This window comes from Gigantopelta aegis, chromosome 7 (assembly GCF_016097555.1).
Source record: "Gigantopelta aegis isolate Gae_Host chromosome 7, Gae_host_genome, whole genome shotgun sequence".
NCBI lineage: Eukaryota > Metazoa > Mollusca > Gastropoda > Neomphalida > Peltospiridae > Gigantopelta > Gigantopelta aegis.
In genome coordinates this window covers 20,859,612-20,880,465 of record NC_054705.1, presented here as the reverse complement: position 1 = coordinate 20,880,465, position 20,854 = coordinate 20,859,612, and the positions used below count along the sequence as shown (strand labels likewise).

The window sequence follows — 20,854 nt, the reverse complement described above, 5'->3', positions numbered from 1 at the left end:
AGACTTTTTAACGATTGTAATTACATATCAAATATATTTTTCTGCATAATATATTAGTGGCTGTATATTAAACGTGTTTCTGATCGTTCTAATATTTGTATTAGGTTAAATTTCATTTCATTTTAGTCTGAAGCTAGGATGTGCTGCAAAAACAATGCGTTTCGTAACAGCCCCACAACAGCATCCGGAGAGGTAAAAAAAAAACAAGTTTGCTTTGTTTAACCAATAGAGCACACTGATTTATTAATCACATTTGGTATTTATCGACACAAAGTCGTAAAAGAAAACCCACTACATTTTTTCCATTACCAGGAAGGGATCTTTCATATGCACTTTCCCACAGACAGGACAGCAGATACCACGGCCTTTGATATACCAGTCGTGGTGTACTGGCTGGAGCGAGTAATAGCCCAATGGGCCACGTCGGAAATCGATCCTAGACCGATCAGGCAAGCACTTTATCACTAGGCTACATCTCGTCCATTAATTTTCCAAAATTAATAAAATTTTGTGTCAACATAGTTCTGTCTAAAAAATTATTGAAACAAAAAATAATGGGCATAGTGGGTCAAGCCCCGAATGCACCCTTTCCCCTTCCTACCCTACCCCACCAGTCTGCCATCGCTAGATAACTTTTGGTTACGTCTGGTAGGTCTCTTAACTAGACATAATACATATTTATTTATGTTTGTGCATAACATTAACGTTTCACATAAATATGTGTTCGTAACTTTGGTATATTGGCTCCAACGTTTCTGCCGCCTTTGTGGAATAAACGTTTTTCAATACACAGAGTCAAGTTGGGTTGTTTTTAGTACATTGCGGCACTTGTCATGCTTTGGTGTGGCCACTGGTCTTCCAGCATCGTCATCAACTCTTCTTCTTCAGGACTGTATGTGGGCAATTCAAGTCTGCAAATACAAATAATATACAAGGAAAGGAAATAGTTTATTTAACGACACATTCAACACATTTTATTTACGGTTATATGGCGTCAGACATATGGTTAAGGATAACACAGATATTGAGGGAGGAAACCCGCTGTCGCCACTCCATGGGCTACTCTTTTCGATCAGCAGCACTGGATCCTTTATATGCACCATCCCACAGACAGGGTAGTACATACCACGGCCTTTGATTTACCAGTCGTGGTGCACTGGCTGGGACGAGAAATAGCCCAATGGGCCCACCGACGGGGATCGATCCCACACCGACCGCGCATCGAGCGAGCGCTGTACCACTGGGCTACGTCCCGCTCACTATACTATATATGAATGCGTGAATTTGGTTTAAAGAATATTCCGTTTCTGTTAAAGAAATTGGCAGGTTGACACTGCCATGTATGCTTTGGCGATATACATATATTGATTTCGATTAAGTAACATTGCCAATTGGTCAAACAAAGCATCTTTGTTTGCATAATGCTAGGATAAGACTATCAACTGTCACGACGGAGTTGGCCAACTCAACGGCTGAGTTGTAATTTCCCCCACTCCCAACTTACAATAGATGCGCTCAGATTAACAACTAATTGGTTGTAGCAATTGTATACGACGAGAATCGAGTTGTAAGAGTGCTCAGACTAGCAAATGGACAGTCGTAGAAGTCTGGAGATCAGCGAATTGGTCAACTTCGCCATGACAGATGGTAGTCTGAGCCTAGCATTGGGCGTATGGAATTTGTCATAAGCTTCACATAAGCTTTGTATAAGCTAAAAGACCCACACAGGCCAATAAAACACCCTTGATGTACAACATATTAGAAGGATCTCCACTAACATTTCTTCCTATTCTCCGAAAAACTGCGTCTTTGTCCCGAAAAATTCAGTCTGAAGTTCGTCCCGACAAATTCAGTCTTTAACCTGGCAAATGATATGCCCACTTTCATAGTCATTTCCCATGCCTATACATGTTTATAGAATACAGATATTCCTAATGGAAACATATTTCTTTTGAGGCAGCCATATTGGAAATGTACTGAACCAAATATAAGTGAAACACCAATTTAAAAAAACCCACACCTCTAAGCCACCACCTCCCCTCCCTAAAAAACAAACAAAAACTGCACTAAATATGAGTGGAACTAGAATACATGTATTTTCTTTTACATAATATCTTACTTTTTAACAGCTGTAGTTTCCTTTGGTGTCACGTGTGAGCTTTGGTCCATATCTGTGATGTAACGTGGCGTCTGCAGTTCTGTAAAGAAGTTTCAAATTGAAATCGCGCTGAAGTACGGATGTCGAAATCTCTTTAAACATTTATACTAGATCATCAAGTGTACGTTGCAGTGTGGTTAAATTTAAAGGGACTGTACAGGGTTTCTGCCATAGGGTAAAACGGGTATGGCGCTATACCCAATTGTTTTTTTTGCAGAATATTTTTTTTTTTTAGCTAACCTTTTGACAAAATTAATTACTCTTATCATTACTGTATGATTTTCTTAACCCTAAACCTAAATGTAACCCATTTTCTTTGTGGGGGAGGTCCCCATTCCCCCTGTTGATTGTGGTTGCATTCAATTCCATAGCGCCATACCCAAACATTTCTTTCTGGCAGAAACACTGCTATAGTATCCCAAGTTTGTTGCAGTTGTTAAGATGTTGCAAACAAACAGACATTATAACGACTGTAATCACATATTAAATATATTTTTCTGCATAAAATACTAGTGGCTGTATATTCGATGTCTTCGGTCATACTTTATTTCCCAATGTACATTTTTTCGTACTTACAAAATTATTGGAAGACCAAATCCAGTTTGGATTACTTGCAAATATGATATTTGCAAGTAATCCAAACTGGATTTGGTCTTCCAATAATTTTGTAATTTTGTAATGACGATCAGAACACATTGAATATACAGACACTGATAAATAAATAAGAAAACAGATTTAATATGTAATTTTAGTCGTTAAAATATTTTATTAATCAGAAACATCTTACAATATAACAAATACAGGAGAGTCCCTTAAATTGAATTCTTAAAGTTAAAAGTTAAAGTCTAACGCCACCACTAGAACATACTGATTTATTAATCATCGGCTGTTGGGTGTCAAACGTTTGGTAATTTTGACGTATATATAGTCTTAGAGAGAAAACCCGCAACATATTTCCATTAGTAGCAAGGAACATTTTATATCTCACAGACATGATAGCAGATACCATGGCCTTTGATATATCAGCCATGGTGCACTGGCTGGAACGAGAAATAGCCTCAAATTTAATTCTGTTCCCAATCTATGACACTTAAACATACATAACCATTATTTACGACGCCCTGAGTGCCGACGTCACAGTCTGTCTGTCTGTCTGTCTGTCTGTCTGTGACTGTCTTACCTTGAGCTGCTGAGGAAATAGCATTTTCTTGATGCTGAAATTAAATGAAGAGATACTTTTTTTATTAAAAAGAAATGCTTGTCATCTTTTCTTGATAGGTCATGCAATGATCTCATTATTTCACCTTTTTATTTATTTCAGTTTATTTTTGTGTTTATACCTTATACAGGTGACAATAACTCTCTCTCTCTCTCTCTCTCTCTCTCTCTCTCTCTCTCTCTCTCTCTCTCTCTCTCTCTCTCTATCTCCCCTCCCTCCCTCCCCCTCTCTCTCGCTCTCTCTCTCTCTCCCTCTCCCTCCTCTCTCCCCTCCCCCTCTCTCTCTCTCTCTCTCTCTCTCTCTCTCTCTCTCTCTCTCTCTCTCTCTCTCATTGTAACCATAGTTGATACTAAATGAAAGAAGGAAGGAAATGGTTTATTTAACGACGCACTCTACACATTTTATTTTCGGTTATATGGCGTCGGACATATGTTTAAGGAGTACCGAGATATTGAAGGAAGAAACCCGCTGTCACCACTTCATGGGCTACTCTTTTCAATTAGTAGCAAGGAATCTTTTATATGCACCATCACATAGACAGGATAGCACATAACACGGCCTTTGAGGTACCGGTCGTGGTGCACTGGCTGGAGCGAGAAATAGTCCAATGGGCCCACTGACGGGGATTGATCCCAAACCGACCGCACATCAAACGAGCGCTTTGCCACTGGGCTACGTCTCGCCCTGATACTAAATGACGTCATGCTTGCATGTAGCATTCATTTCAGTATGTAGTTCACTACCTCCTAGAATGTAGCACCGCTCGATAGGTAACCACACACGAACTTTTAAACTGATGGAGACCCAGCTATATACCACCCAGGTTGCAATGCAGTGTTCGAATGACCATCACTACCATATAACAAATATATATAAACAGGCGTCATCGGATGTATATCAGCCGATTTCTTACCTTAGCCGCGTTTACTTCTCTGAATTTTGAAGCATCAAACCCTTTGGACTTTTTCTAGAAAGAAAGGAAAAGATGGTGTATAACATACATGTATATACTGCCATATACATCATGTACTACTTTGTATGAGGTTAACTTTATTTTGGTTCTTATCGTTTTGTCTTTGTACTGTTGTTTGCAAGGGTGAGTGGGGTTTTTTTTGTTGTATTTATAGTTTTTAGTCTGGTTCTTTAATGATTGGGTTTGTTTGGGGTTTTTTTTTATAAACAAATAAAACACGATACAAATTAAACCCTGAGATGTTTATGCTATTTTCTGGAGTAAAAAAAAAGAAAGATTCTCAGGAGGGCAACTTCCCCCCTGTCCCCCCTCCCCCGAAGGGTACGGCCCTGGTTGTTGGTTATTAAGACATACGTGCTAAGATAAAAAATATTCCACGATTGCAGTGTTGTAAACTTTAAAATTAAAACAATATCAAATTACCAAAAGTGCGACATCACAAGTTATTCCCTTGTACCCCTTGTATGTATTGTCGTATCATTTCGTGAAGTATAAAGTTAAAGTTTGTTTTGTTTAACGACACCACTAGAGCACATTGATTTATTAATCATCGGCTATTGGATGTCAAACATTTGGTAATTTTGACGTATAGTCTCAGAAAGGAAACCCGCTACATGTTTTTCATTCAGGTCAGGTCAGAGTTTAACGTGCACATTCAGAGCAAGCTGTTGTAGCGCACGCCTGTCGTCCGTTCATTAGTAGCAAGAGATCTTTGAATGGGAATGGGAACTCTATTTACGTGCCACTATCCACAAGGGTTCAGGCACGCCCACCCCGGATTTAGCCTCCGACTTCGCCAGTGACCAATTCCGGGGCGGCGGGGGGGGGGGGGGGGGGTGTCTTTGATATGCACCACCCCAGTCAGAATAGCACATATCACGGCCTTTGACCGTGACATATACGTCATTGCTTAGATAACATTATTCTGTTACGGTTCTCTCCCATGCGACTATAATTAGTCTTAAGTTGACCCTAAGTGTTAACATTCTTATAAACATATTAATAACAAAAAGATAAAAGTATACGGTTCCCCGGTTACCATAGTACGTACAGTCGTTATTTTCTACTTTTAACCTTTTGTCCCAGGTGGCTGTCAAAAAGCAATCACACACGCTAGCGACGAGCAAACAATAGAGTTAATTCCATTGTGCACTACATAACATGAAAGTACATGTATAAGGTACTCATTCTCGAGTCTAGTAGAGTTACAATTCTAAACACTATGAAGCATGCACTCAAGTGTTCCCGGACACAATCTGGGGTCAGATAAACATTGGCGTTGAAAGACAGTGCGGATCCATAAAATTCTTTCTTTTTTTTTGGTGTTTGTTTTTGTTTGTTTGTTTGTTTGTTTGTTTTTTGAGATTTTTGTTTCGTTTTGTTTTTTGTTGTTTTTGTTTTTTTTTTTTTGTTTGTTTTTTGTGCTTTTGGGGGGGGGGGGGGGGGGGGGGAGGGGGTAATGACATGTTTCTGTCTGTGGGACGGTGCATATAAAAGATCCCTTGCTACTAACAGAAAAATGTAGCGGGTTTCCTCTCTAAGACTATGTCAAAATTACCATAAGTTTGACATCCAATAGCCGATGATTAACAAATCAATGTGCTCTAGTGGTGTCGTTAAACCTTTTTTAACTAAGCAGAATGTGCACTCGTTCGTGAGTCTATAGTTACAATTCTAAACACGAGTAATATTGCACCATGATTAATCAAGAATTGATATGCACCCGAATATAGCCTGGGGTCAGATACGCCTGAGTGTTTTCTGGTATTCATATAATATGTATGTACGTAATTAGGCGTACACCTAACGTCTTCGCAATCAGCACACTAATCACTAGACCTAACGGCCATGCATGTCAATGTGTTTTTGTGTGATAGATGTTTCAGAATTAATCACATGTTATTTTCACAAATACCTACTAGGCATAAAATAATTATGGACCCCCCTCTACCTCCACCATACTCCTTTGATTAATTCAGAAATACCTATGGTTCATATACAGAGCATAACTGGTTACTGCCTTAAGATATTGGCTTTATCCTGCAAATGCCACGAGGCTCTGCCGAGCGGCATTCACCATTAGACTTGAGCAGGATAAACCGATATTTTAAAACAGTAACAAGTTATTTATCCTGCAAACCATAAAAAACGAAAAACTTCATGAACTTTCATTCATTTCAACTTATTTCCGTGCTTATATCCAATTAAGGTTCAAGCACGCTGTTCTGGGCACACACACCTCAGCTATCTGGGCTGTCTGTCCAGGGCAGTGGGTTAGTTGGTTAATGGTTAGTGAGAGAGAACTCGCTCTGGGTTAAAGCCGGTACCGGGCTGCGAACCATGTACCTACCAGCCTGTAGTCAGATGGCTTAACCACTGCGCCACCATCAACTGAAACGTTTTTAATTCACATCTTTACTGTTTTCCGGAGAGGTATATGTTCACACGTGTTGAATGCCGGGTCGCTTACAACATCTATTCACCAAAACAAAAATAGTTCTTAAATAACAACAATTTATTTCCTATTTTCATAATGGAAATTGTATTCAAAACGGTTTTTAAACAATAAAAATAATCAACTGGAAATAAAAGAATAAGTAACTCTGAACAAATACACCATTCCTTTACGGATCATAACTAATGTAAAAGTAGTTCCGTCCCACAAAGCTATATGTTTTGTCAGTGACCGAAAATATAGAAATTTATCAAGTCATCATATCTTGGCAATGCATATAGTGATAAATTATTATCACGATTATTTTATTTGTACGTTGTTAGTGCATAATTCAGCTTCTTTCTCAATCTATACATAAATCATGGTAACCGAATAACCATGCAGACATGTGCCTGTGTTTGGTGTAATTCATACACAATATCCATACGCGCACAAACCATACACGCACACACACACACACACACACACACAATGACACTAGGGTATCCACGAGTACTCGAGTACTCGGGCACCGATCGAGTCCAGCAAGACTCGAGTCCGTCCGTTCACAGACTTGAGTACCTGTACAAGCACAGGTACCCCCAAACAGATATAACATAGCTGACGTTATTGTTTGGGGATACCTGTGTGTACAAGTGAGACAATATAGAACGTTAATTTCAGCAGTAACTAATCAGCAATACAAGTCACACAATAATTATATAATCATTCGCCAGTTTCTCTTTTTAATCTGGCCGTCCGTTCGTCACAATACTGAACGTATCAACCGGTTTGTAAATGCGGAGCGGAGAGGATAATTTTGTCATGCTCATATACCACGAAGGTATTGATCCCGGGTCCCGGTTCCCGTTTCTGGATAGCCAGGGACATGATTCGGGACAGACTGTAAATGCAATACAATGGCATTATTTGGTATTCATAATCAGCGCCGGAATTAATTAAGATGCATAATTACATTCCTTAGCCTCATTATCATCTAGTGTAAGTGTCGGGTACTCGAGTCCGGCTCGAGTTTGACCCTCGAGTACTCGAGTCCAATATTTTAGACTCGCGGAGGCCCTAAATGATACACGTGTAATGTGGAATTTAATGTTAGTAACATGGTCAACTTATTATGGACACTATTGATGAGGTTTATTGACACTGTGAATGAGGTTTATTGACATTATAGATGAGGTTTATTGACATTATGGATGGGGTTTATTGACACTGTGGATGAGGTTTATTGACACTATGGATGAGGTTTATTGATATTGTGGATGAGGTTTATTGACACTATGGATGAGGTTTATTGATATTATGGATGAGGTTTATTGACACTGTGGATGAGGTGTATTGACACTGTAGATGAGGTATATTGACACTGGATGAGGTTTATTGACACTGGATGAGGTTTATTGACACTGTGGATGAGGTTTATTGACACAATGGACGAGGTTTATTGACACTGGTTATTAACACTATGGATGAGGTTTATTGACACTATGGATGAGGTTTATTGACACTAAGGATGAGGTTTATTGACACTATGGATGAGGTATATTGACACTGGATGAGGTATATTGACATTATGGATGAGGTTTATTGACACTATGGATGAGGTATATTGACACTGGATGAGGTATATTGACATTATGGATGAGGTTTATTGACACTATGGATGAGGTTTATTGACACTGGATGAGGTTTACTGACACTATAGATGAGGTTTATTGACACTGTGGATGAGGTTTATTGACACTGTGGATGAGGTTTACTGACACTATGGATGAGGTTTATTGACACTATGAATGAGGGTTTTGGTTGCAGTCGTTCTTTCTTGTTAGTGTTGGTGTGATCACTTATTTCTTTCCATCTGCATATATAACGTGAAAACATAGGCTAATCTTACCGATAAGAAAGGTATGTTTAACGACTGGTGTATAAAATCATCAGTCACAAGAGTTGAACATGTTCAAGTTTGGGATGCGACAAAACAGATTCCCGAACATCGGACGGACTCAGATCGTAGTCGACCCTGAGCGTGCTTGCGAATTTCCGCGTACAAAGTTTACACGTCGCACGAACGTCATGAGATTCCCCCACCATCTTTGACCCGAGTGCAATTTTGTTTCTGGTCTCGACCGGTCGGGTCTGACCTGTGTAATCGCAAGATCGACCTGAGCTAGCTTTTCTAGGCACAAATTCCATTTGTTCGCAATTCGTATGCGTATAATTATGTATACGTAATCCATATTAAAAACATAGTGGTTGAATAGGCAAACTAATCAGGGCCGTAGCTAGCGGGGGAGGCAGGTAAAAATAATGGAAACTTAAAGAAAATCCTCTTCTTAACCGTTTGAGCCGTTTTAGGTATGCTTGTTCGTTCCAAGAATTTATCTGCCACCAACCCCACCAAAAAATAAGACCAAAAACAATCCTAGCTACGGCCCTGCTGATAGGTATACGCACAAGGAGACCCTTATAAATGGAATTCTGCTCAACTTATTTGCATAAAGAGTGATTGTTACGGAGTACGTATATACGGAACACGGACAAATGGAATTTGCGCGTTACAGTAATAAAATGTATTTTCTAGCTTGGCAAAAGTTAGCTTTATTATGTGGGAAGGACACTTTTTAAATTAAAAACGCACTTGTTCGTTACTGGGGGCTAGACGTAGTCCAGTGGTAATGCGCTCACCTGATGTGTGGTCGGTCTAGAATCGACCCCCGTCGGTGGGTCGATTGTGATATCCTGTATGTGGGATGGTGCATATAAAAGACCCCTTACTACTAATGGAAAAAGTGTCTTGTTTGTGCATATGTTTTGCATCCAATTCCGTATGTGGAATATATGCAATAAAGTTTTATCTTTTATCTTTTATCTATAAAAGATCCCTTGCTACTAATGGATACACGTAGCGGATTTCCTCTCTAAGACTGTACATTACAATTACCAAATGTTCAACATACAATACTAGTCGATATGGGGGAGACTTGGCCCAATTATAATGTGCTAGCTTGATGCGCGGTCAGTCAAAAATCGATCTCCGTCGGTGGCTCCATTGGGCTATTTCTCGTTCCAGCCAGTGCACCACGACTAAAGTAGTGTCGGAAATAGAATAAAAATTATTTTCGTCAATTATTTCTTTCATATTAAACTGACAAGTAAAGTATATACCCATTCAATGATACTCTACCTAATTTAGCATTTACTTGTTTGGGCTCTCATTGATGTACAAGGTGGTGTTTACTCTTGAAATTAAAAACAAAAGATGTCAGTGAACAGGAGATTTGTGACCTTTATTGGAACAAACTAAAACACATTTTGATGATTATGTGTCAAGTTCATTTACCCTTAAACAAACTTTTAATTTAAAACTGCAAGTTAACTGATTATTTTGAATTGCAGCATAAATTATTAGTTATGACCAGCATATTTAGTGAATATAAATTCAATATAAGTACATTAGAAATTTACACAATCTTGCAACCACTTAAAGGTGCTATATCAGTTATATGTGAGCATCTATTTGTGATAAAGATTCTCCAATAAAAATTTATTTTCTACTAGTAGATACAATTATTTCCTGTAATCATTTATGGGCATATAATTAAAAGTGTAGCTTTTAAATGTTAAAGCAAAAATTAATAAAAAATATTTGCAATAGCTGTCATTATGCAACTTTGAGATAGCACTTTTAATACCAATATAATAGATCACAAACTCAAAATAAATTTTGACAGTTTTGCTCAAAAGTTACTTATAAATGTCTTCAAATATTAGTTTTGGAGAGGAATAGGGGTAAACTGTCATCAGAAACAGTCCCTCTCATATTGTAACAGCAATGAAACTGACACATGTTGACCAAAATGTGTTATAGTCTGTTCCCATTAAGTGCACAAATTCCAAGAGTAAACACCACCTTGTACATCAATGATAACCAAAACAAGTAAATGCTAAATTAGGTAGACAAGTAGCCAAGATAGATATTTACATAAAATTTACTTGTCTGTTTAATATGTAAGAAATAATCGACGAAAATAATTTTTATTCTATTTCCGACACTACTTTAGTATATCAAAGGCCGTGGTATGTGATATCCTGTCTGTAGAATGGTGCATATAAAAGACCCCTTACTACTAATGGAAAAAAAATAATGTAACGGGTTTCTTCTCTTAAGACTATACATTACAATTATCTTGAATGTTTGACATCCAATAGCCGATGATTAATAAATCAATGTGTTCTAGTGCTAAGTGGTGTTGTCAGACAAAACAAACTTGTAACTTTTTGTTCGTAATTGCTTTGGGGGGGATGGCATCCTCACCCTACCCTCACCCCACCCTCCTTAGAAATGGCTCTGCTACACGTCCAAATAGTAGCCAAGATAATATAGCATTGCCTGTCCTTATGCCGTGACAGCTTATTTCAAAACAAATCTATCACCACGATGCAAATGTTTATGTACAAAATGACACGCAATTTTATGCTCCGCATAGAACTATCACATGCAAGCACAACAATAATGACAAAAGATACCAGAATTTTTAAAAGCTTGTGGCGTTTAACGACACCACTTAGTTGGTAATTTTCACATATAGTCTTAGAAAGGAAACCCACAAGATTCATCTTGGTACGCTATATTTAGCATGTGTGTATGGTAGTCGACTAGACCTTGGCGCCCAGCCCCCCAAAAAGAAGATCCTAGTGAAGTGTGCCATCGGGTAAGTATAAAGAAGGTTGTCGGCAGTGCAGATGAAAAGACGAGAAGCGATTAGAACGATCGGAAACTATATTATAGATGTAGTTTATATCAGTATCCGTGTTCTTGAACTGCTTCACAATTTCTAGATTTTGATTCAAGATGAAAAATAAATTGCTTCCCACATCACAAAATGAATGTCGAACCTTGTTTTAAGAAAAGAAAGAAATGTTTTATTTAACGACGCACTCAACACATTTTATTTACGGTTATATGGCGTCAGACATATGGTTAAGGACCACATAGATTTTGAGAGGAAACCCGCTGTCGCCACTACATGGGCTACTCTTCCGATTAGCAGCAAGGGATCTTTTATTTGCGCTTCCCACAGGCAGGATAGCACAAACCATGGCCTTTGTTGAACCAGTTATGTATCACTGGTCGGTGCAAGTGGTTTACTCATACCCATTGAGCCTTGCGGAGCACTCACTCAGGGTTAGGAGTCGGTATCTGGATAAACCTTGTTTTATGTACCGTAGATATAATCTTGGGGAAAATATATGAGTTTTTACAGTTTTATTTATGTTTTGGTGAACCGTTCCTAGACTATAGGTCAATGACTGGCTTTGGTATGTTCTGTGTCGCATAGCAGGTGCATAAACAAAACATAATGATATTGTCACTATATACACTGGTATATTTTAAAGGGCATAAACATTAGTTTGTTAGACCTAACTAATGGCATTCGTATCTCATTACAAGTCACAGGAGGCTAAAAGGAACATTAGTAGTTTTTATATAGATTTTTGCTTTGAAAGCAATCATTTGACTGCCTAATTACATTTCTGTTGCCCATCGCAGTGCAACAAACGGAGACCAAAATTAAAGCAGCAATCTCCAATGCATTTTAACATTCACTAATTTTAGAATTTACACCATTTCGTCAAATCATACCTCGGACATACGACAATGGATTGGAATTTTGAAATATTCTCCGAATTCGCCATACAACTTAGGCCTATTAGGCCCAAAATACACACGCCAATCCCCATAAACTTCGCTCACCATTCCAGCAGTAATACCTCCCATCAAGCATACATGCTTACACACACGCCTGTAACCTACTTTACCAGACCCAGCTTAGGTATGTTTTGGGTCCTTAGGTTGATCCAGACTATTTGTGTCATTAACAGTGGCGGATCCAGAAATTTCATTTAGGGGTGGGGGCAATGACATAAGGCGGAATGATAACGAAACTTTGGGGGAGGTTTGGAGGGGGATTGTAAAAAATCTTTAAATTAATATATAATAAAATTACAACTGTCGCAAAATTTAGGGAGGGCCCGGGCCCGGGCCCCTGCCTCCCCCCCCCCCCCCCCCGATCCGACTCTGGCTAGGGTTGTGTTTTAAAATGTATTGAGGTGCTATAACTTCCTTCCATTGCATAATTATGTTCTCTCGTTCTCTAAAGGCGACGTCACACTATACGAGTGCCTCGTACGATGCACTCAACGCATTCTATTTACGGTTATATAGCGTCAGACATATGGTTAAGGACTACACAAATATTGAGAGAGGAAACCCGATGTCGCCACTTCATCGGCTACTCTTTTCGATTAGCAGTACGGGATCTTTTATATGCACCATCCCACAGACAGGATAGTACATACCACGACCTTTGTTAAACCAGTTGTGGAGCACTGGCTGGAACGAAAAATAGCCCAATGAACCCACCAATGGGAATCGATCGCGCATCAGGCGAGCGCTGTATCATTGAGTTTCGCCCCCCCCCCCCCCCCCCCCCCCCCCGCGATTGCATAACAACCTATGAAAAAGTAATGTTTGTCTCGTCAATCGGCTATTCGCGTGGCTATTGCCATACGAGACACTCGTTCCGTTTGGCGTCGCCTTAAGCAAATACAATCTACCATATTTTAGACCACGAATAATCAAGGTGGTGTGGTGTTGAGCAAAAAATAATAATTTCTTTAGTCCTTGGCATGGGCACATAAAAGACGAGAGCTAGCAACGGACTTCTGTTGGCGATTTAACTCAATCATAAAGTTCCATATCTGAGGTTTGGCAAGCCGTAGTGCAAACACACAAAGGAATGTCAACAGTCGTAAATGAAGATTACTGCGTCGTAGTAACATGTATAACAACGGATATCTCACGTAGCAATGCCCAACTTCAAAGTGCGGATCAAGGATTTTCAAGGGGGAGGGGGAGTAGACATTTAATCCCCCCAAAAGAATCTTTTCAACATCATACGGGGAACATACGAAGTTTCAGAGATCGCTACACAATTTTAAAACATTAAACTAGTTTTCAGTTGACTAGCAATATTGCTAATCAAGATTTGAAAATAAATCTGTTCCTGCCTAGAGTCGCAAAAATTAAAAGGACAGTAACAGGGACTGGGGGAGACCTTAATATAGGCATCGCCTGTTTAGTCAATTTCCAACGTTAACACAAATGTCAATAAATGTTGTTGTTTTTTGTTTGTTTGTTGTTGTTTTTTTAAAAGGGGGTCTGTCATCTTGATTGGGGACCGGATCCACATTTACTCCCCCTTAGACCCGTTCCTGACTTTGTTTCATTTCACGTTGGGTTTTTTCGTTTCGTTTTTTCTTCTTGTTTTCCTTTTTGTTTTTATGTTTATTATTATTAATTTGTTTGTTTTTGGGTGGGGTTGTTTTTGTTTGGGTTTTTTTTTTTGGGGGGGGGGGGTTTTTGAGCGTGTGACGTATTTGTGTATTTTCCCTGAATATAATCTACCATTCTTATAATTGTATCAATTATTGTAAAATTTGTTTAATGTAGATGTTTATGTCATTTTACGTGATGTATTTTTTTTTTTTAAACATATTAAATAGCCACGTGGGTATAACGTTCAGTACTAGAAATGTAATTCGTAGAATCATAAAATGTACACGGAATACGATTAGATAGATATCATTACTTTATTTGCAGACATGACATCTTTGTGTAAGATTTCTGTTTTTTTCTCGAACTTCACTTTTTTAAAAATGCAAATCGATGACAGATATTCAACTTATGTTATCAAATGTGCTGCCAAGCATTTTGTATATTGGTATGATTAGCTGTACAATAAAATTACTTATATACTAGATATGCTGGAACGGTAAGGGTCTGTATTTATAAATAATAATAATAATATTAATAATAATAATAATTGTATAGACAAAAATAAATAAATAGCCTATGTTGTAATTAAATAAAACTATATATAATGACTTACAATAATGTTTTTTATATTTAATAATTTTGGCATGTTATGTTTGGCATAATTTATTTAGCACTTTTTATATTTTTGTTGATGATTTCGTATTAACGACATAATACAAGAAATGTTATGAATTAAAATAATGTTATATCACATTTTCCAGTTAAAAACATAATAATTATACATGTCTCAAACGCTGTTGTATTCTGGTTTATGGATATTATAATGCATGTATACATACGTTTCGGTGTGTCGAAGTCACATAACGTAGCAATTAAAACTGGCAGATATAGAATGGATCTGAGAGATTTTGTATATTATGTAATAGCGGAAATGTTGCAATCTGATTAAAATCAGCACAGGCCAGTGGAGCTGATTTTAATCCAATCTAATTAAAATTAGCTCCACTATTACATGTGGATCTAACAGCAGCCAGTTGGAGCTCATGTCCACCAATCAAAACCTTACATGCAGAATCATGCCAGTGATTTGAAAATAATTTGAAAACATTCCGAATTATCCTGAGGGTATACGACATGTTTCATGTGAATTACGAATGCCTTATTTAGACCAGTAGAACTAATTTTAATCAGATTGCTAACAACACTGCGTAGTCTCCAATGTCCAGGTAACATTTCGTCTGTAAATAATAATTTAAATATTGACCAATCACACTTCGCCTTTTATAATGTTATTTGGGAGAATACAAATTCTAAAAATATCGGGCGAGTCTATTTTAGTGGCCGCAGTACAGCGAACCATACCAATACGTACGGGATGGGTTTATCAGTCCTCAATTTTACATTACAAATTATTTATTTATTAAAAAAACCCAACTAAATCAGTCTTCAGTTTTACATTACAAATTATTTATTTTATAAAATAAAACATGTTTTAAGGCATTCATAATTCACACGAAACATGTCGTATACCCTCAGGATAATTCGGAATATTTTCAAATTATTTTTAAATCACTGGCATGATTCTGCAAGTAAGGTTTTGATTGGTGGATATGAGCTCCAACTGGCTGCTTGTTAGATCCACATGTAATAGTGGAGCTAATTTTAATTAGATTGATTTTAATCAGATTGGAAATGTTGAATATGAATATCATTTTGTATTACATGTATGTTCTGTATTTGGTGGTATAACAAATATATATATAATACGATATTACTGGTTTAGACCTTCTATTTTTCAATGTATACATTTGCTTAACTGCTTTGTAAACTAAGAATGTATTTGGTTAAATACTTTAAAGGCACAAACCCTAGTTTTTAAACACTAAGGCATATTTTTTACTATTAGAGCCGTTTATGATCACTGAAATCAAACATAACTTGTATTTAATTGTTTATATTATCCATTTCTGTACACCCGAAGTGTTTCTGGTCATCCTGGTGTTTTTAATACCACAAAATGCATTTTTCATATTTTAAAAAACGCACGTGCGTCTTCGAAGTAATAGTAATGGAGTTGAATTTAAGTATATCTTAAAGGGTATTTTACCGTTTTAACTCGTTTCACTCCGTTTAAATTTTATCGAGATTTGTTACAGATTAACTAAACTTAAGTGTCCATTTTACGGGTTGAAACTAGTGTCTGCGACTTTTAAATAAACACATTTTGTAATTGGATAAATAAAATATCATGCTTCAATTATTTATATTCTCCACTAGCAGGGAAAGTAAAGTTTTTTTTATTTAACGACGCCACTGGATCACATTGATTTTTTATCTTATCATCGGCTATTGGACGTCAAACATATGGTCATTCTGACACTGTTTTTAAGAGGAAACCCGCTGTTGCCACATAGGCTACTCTTTTGCGACAGGCAGCAAGGGATATTTTATTTGCGCTTCAACACAGGCAGGATAGCACAAACCATTGCCTTTGTTGAACCAGTTATGGATCACTGGTCGATGCAAGTTGTTTACACCTACCCATTGAGCCTTGCGGAGCACTCACTCAGGGTTTGGAGTCGGTATTTGGATTAAAAATCCCATGCCTCGACTGGGATCCGAACCCAGTACGTATCAGCCTGTAGACCGATGGCCTAACAACGACGCCACCGAGGGCGGTCTCACTAGCAGGGTTTCTGCCAGAGGGTAAAATGTGTATGGCGCCATACCCAATTTCTTTGGTAGATTTTTTTTTTTTTTATAGTTAACCTTTTGACAAAATTAATTACTCCTTATCATTACTGTATGATTTTCTTAACCCTAACACCAAACTTAACCCATTTTCTTTCTGGGGGAGGCCTCCCCCCCCCCCCCCCCCCCCCCCCATTACCCGTTGACTGTGGTTGCATTCAGTTCCATAACCCCATACCCAAATATATCTTTCTGGCAGAAACACTGACAGCCATTCTTTTTTTTGTCATAATTGTTCTTGTATTACTGGTACATATTGCTTGTAATGTATCAATAAGCTATAGCTTATGGTAATAAAGAATCGATTAGTCACATTAAAGATATATTATACAAAGTTCGTGAATTATTTAGGCGTCATGAAGGGGAATTCCATTCTATCATTTTGAACAAATCTTCCTCTTATTCCATAACTAAAATAATCCTAGATAATAATACATTCTAAAGAACTTACTCTTTCTTTTTTACGTAGAATATTAATTTCTATGGTACCGTACATATATTGTGCAGGGCCGTAGATAGCGGGGTGGGGGTGGGGCAAGGTAAATGTAACATGACAATTTACTCGTTATTAAAAGTATGTAACCTCCTTGAAATAGCTGAAAATGGTATTTTCAAAATTTCCTGCGACCGGACCCACTAGTGTCTTGCGCCTTCCATGCTTGTTCGTTTCAAGAATTCATTTGCCATATAAAAAATCCTAGCTATGGCCCTGTTGTTAATTTCGCATATAAAAAGAATATATATTATGGCACTTATTTCTCACAGAATATTAATCTATACGGTACTAGTATTTATACTTACTCAAACAGAATATTAATTTCTATGGTATTTATAGTTTGTCACATTGAATACAAATGTATACGTGATTTATCTTTCGCACAAAGATTAATTCATATGGTATGGTATTAACACAGAGTAGTTTTTCTCAGGAATGTAAATGAATGGACAGAAGTCGCAAATTGGTGATGTAGGTTCATGTATTTTACTTTCCAACATTAAACATGATTAACAAGTTAACAACATGGTGATACAGATAATATATATACGTCTAAGCTCTTAGGTGAACGACAGAGTTGACACTGCGACTGAGCCCCCCCCCCCCCCCCCCCCCCCCCCCCCCCCCCCCCCCCCCCAAGGGAATGACAGCAGCGTTTTCCTCCTTGGGTCCCCACTTCGGTCTCTCTGCGCTCTCCTCGGTCTATGTGGGTGTCTATCTGGGTCTGTCCTTGAGTCTATTTTGAATAGGATCTGGCTCAAATCATTGCATATTAATGTTCCTTGGGAATTCCCATTATTTTGTCACATAATAAATTGTAATCGCTAACTGCTGACATAATAATTAATAGGTACAGTTGATGGCAGAGTGGGTATCAGCTGCCGGCAACAATTGAACATTTGTAGTGTTCTCGATGCTGTAATTTAGTTTCACAATAATTGGTCTGATTGTTAGCCTCTAAGTAACTAAAGTACATTTCAATATAGTTGTAAATCTTCCACTATGATAGTTGTTCCCCGTCCAAAGAAAGACACGTCCCGTGTCCAAAGTGTTGTAGCAAAAATAAACTCTTTCATCTATCAGACATGTTTTTTCCTTGTACCGTAATTTCGTTGAGTCAGTTTGTTAGCGTGCACGTTGTCTGAAGAAATTCATTATTGTAGATGAGCGTCTTGAGTTCGAATCCAGTCACAGTAGTTGATTGTGTTGTCGTCTGTATAAACGCATAATGGGTTTTTGGCTACATGAATGTCAAGCTTACATTTTACATTTAATTTACTTGTTATTGATAATTAATAATAACTGATAGGTATTGAAATAAGTACGTGTACATTTGAGTTACATTTTAAACAGAACATTTGTAATGGACAGATTTTCTGCTTGCATTTTTGCGGTATTTATACTTTCTCACAAATTATATTAAGTTCTATGGTATATATAGTTTATTGCATAGATATTAATTTCTGTTGTATTCAGTTTATTACGTACGCCTATATTAATTTCTATCACAGTATGGCATTCCAGTCTCTAGCATGAAATATTAATTTCTATGGTATTTATAGTCTTCCACGAAACGTTAAGTTGTGTTTAGGCATAAACTTTTTGCATGTATTTGTGACAATATTCAGTTCTTCTCTATACAAAGAGGAATATTAATCCAGTAGTAGTAGTAGTAGTAGTAGTAGTAGTGTTCAGTACTCAGTATAGTACTGAGTCGCACAGTAGTAAAATATGTTATTGCAAACATTAATTTAGTCGTAGAAAAATGATGTTTATACATTCAAGACTTTTCAGGTATTATAAAGTTACATAATCATCAGCATTTTATTATAGTGATCGATTCAGATACTGCGAATGTTGACAATGACCCATTCATTTATTCGAGTAGCAAGGATTTATATTTGGGGCACCCCATCTTTGTAAGCCAAGATACCATGCTGTACAGTATACTGCAGGTACCATTCCGTACCATTTACGAAATGCAGTATATAATCCACGGAATGATACCTTGGCCTGCGAACGAGGTGGGGGCACCCAAACAAATCCCCATTCAAAAAGTAAGGTTAGGTTTGTGAAACAGGACAATATATAGGCTAAGGTGAGTGGAGGAAAAAAGGTGTGATTGTAAAGCCTAATGCCCCACCCCTTCCCCAACCATGGTTACGCCGATTTTTGTTTGGCATTACCTTCTCTAATTCGGCATCCTCGTCCATTTTCCATTCGTCCGTATCTCTGTATATGGTTTTCTGTCTGAGAAGCTTAGCTTGATCAAGTTTATATTGCTCGCGCGTTAATCTCTGTGCGTAGGTCTCCGGGTAACTTTCTTCTTTCCTCTGTGCGTTTATGTCGTTCATCTCTCTCTCTCTCTCATGCATCCCTCTACTAGCGTTCGTCTGATATGCATTTGAGGACTTCGCCGGTCCAAGAAATTCGTCCCAAGGATCATCCAAAATAGAATCGGCATCACTTTCCCAAGTAGCTTGTTTCGAACTTTTTTTATTTCTTTCACTGTCATAATTTGTGTCGGCTAAATTATTTTTTCCTGTCCTGACTTCGTTCGTTTGAAAATCTTCTCTCTGCGTAGATTTAAAAATTGTTTTCGAATTGTCCGTCTCGTTGCGTATCACGTTATTCTGTCGTCTGCCCGCATCTGGCCATGTTGTTGCGTTGTTGTTGTTTTCATTAGCAACAGGCAGACGTGAATGTTCGGCTTTTGAGTTCTGAACTCGAGATTCGGTTACAGTTTTCGACTTACTCGATCCAGAACCCATTGTCACACTGAGAAACAAAAATCAAACACGTTTTCTACCCTGTCTTGTATATAATTACACAAAAATTACATCGGCGCGTCTCTTGAAACACCCTACCACCATGTTCGATCACTTACTAATGCCTATCGATTCCGCGATGCAAACACCGTTACTTTGAAAGGAAAATGTCTGGACGTGTTTATGTTAATTTGTAGGGGGTTTAGCTAGCAAGGAACATTATAATATATTAGGATTATCGCTCGATTGTTGATATTTGTACTGTATTTGCGTTTAGCTTAATTCATGTCAGGTACCTAATAAAGCAAATGCTTGCATATAACGGTCATAATTGGCGAACTTGATGAATCCACCAAAGCCAGCACCCCTAGCAATTCAACCGTAAAACTTAATGTTTGTTCTGTTGTCTGAAAAATCACAGGGGAGGTAATAATTATAGGAATACAGCTTGTTGGCGGTTAGGTGTAGGCCTTGATCAGTAGATCGTGATGTATTTTGTCACGATAGGATGGTTAGCTTACGTATTAAATTGCTTTGCTACACCATTCATATTAATATGTTGTACACGACTATAAAAATTAGACATCAGGGTCGTACCATAAAATAAATGGGGGTTACAGGGGCGGATCCAGGATTGTGCGAGACGGAAGGAAGGAAATGTTTTATTTAGCGACGCACTCGATACATTTTAGAAAAAA

At 37.8% G+C, this 20,854-nt stretch overlaps 1 protein-coding gene across 1 annotated transcript; it reads right to left on the bottom strand.

Annotated features, from left to right (window-relative positions):
• On the bottom strand, window positions 1-20,273 carry LOC121377213. Its single transcript, XM_041505121.1, has 5 exons — window positions 19,575-20,273; window positions 4,291-4,344; window positions 3,339-3,372; window positions 2,120-2,198; window positions 1-911 (listed from the first exon to the last, which is right to left on the bottom strand). The coding sequence occupies exons 1-5, from the start codon at window positions 20,157-20,159 to the stop codon at window positions 812-814; spliced, it is 852 nt and encodes a 283-aa protein (XP_041361055.1). The 5' UTR covers window positions 20,160-20,273; the 3' UTR covers window positions 1-811.
• Window positions 20,274-20,854: the final 581 nt, after the last annotated feature.

Coding starts and splice junctions, on each gene's coding strand:
- LOC121377213 (XM_041505121.1), bottom strand. CDS start 20,159: ATGGGTTCTGGATCGAGTAAGTCGAAAACTGTAACCGAATCTCGAGTT. Junction 4,345..19,574: donor AGGATGCCGAATTAGAGAAG/GTAATGCCAAAC, acceptor CTTTCTTTCTAG/AAAAAGTCCAAAGGGTTTGA. Junction 912..2,119: donor GAAACTACAGCTGTTAAAAA/GTAAGATATTAT, acceptor TTGTATTTGCAG/ACTTGAATTGCCCACATACA.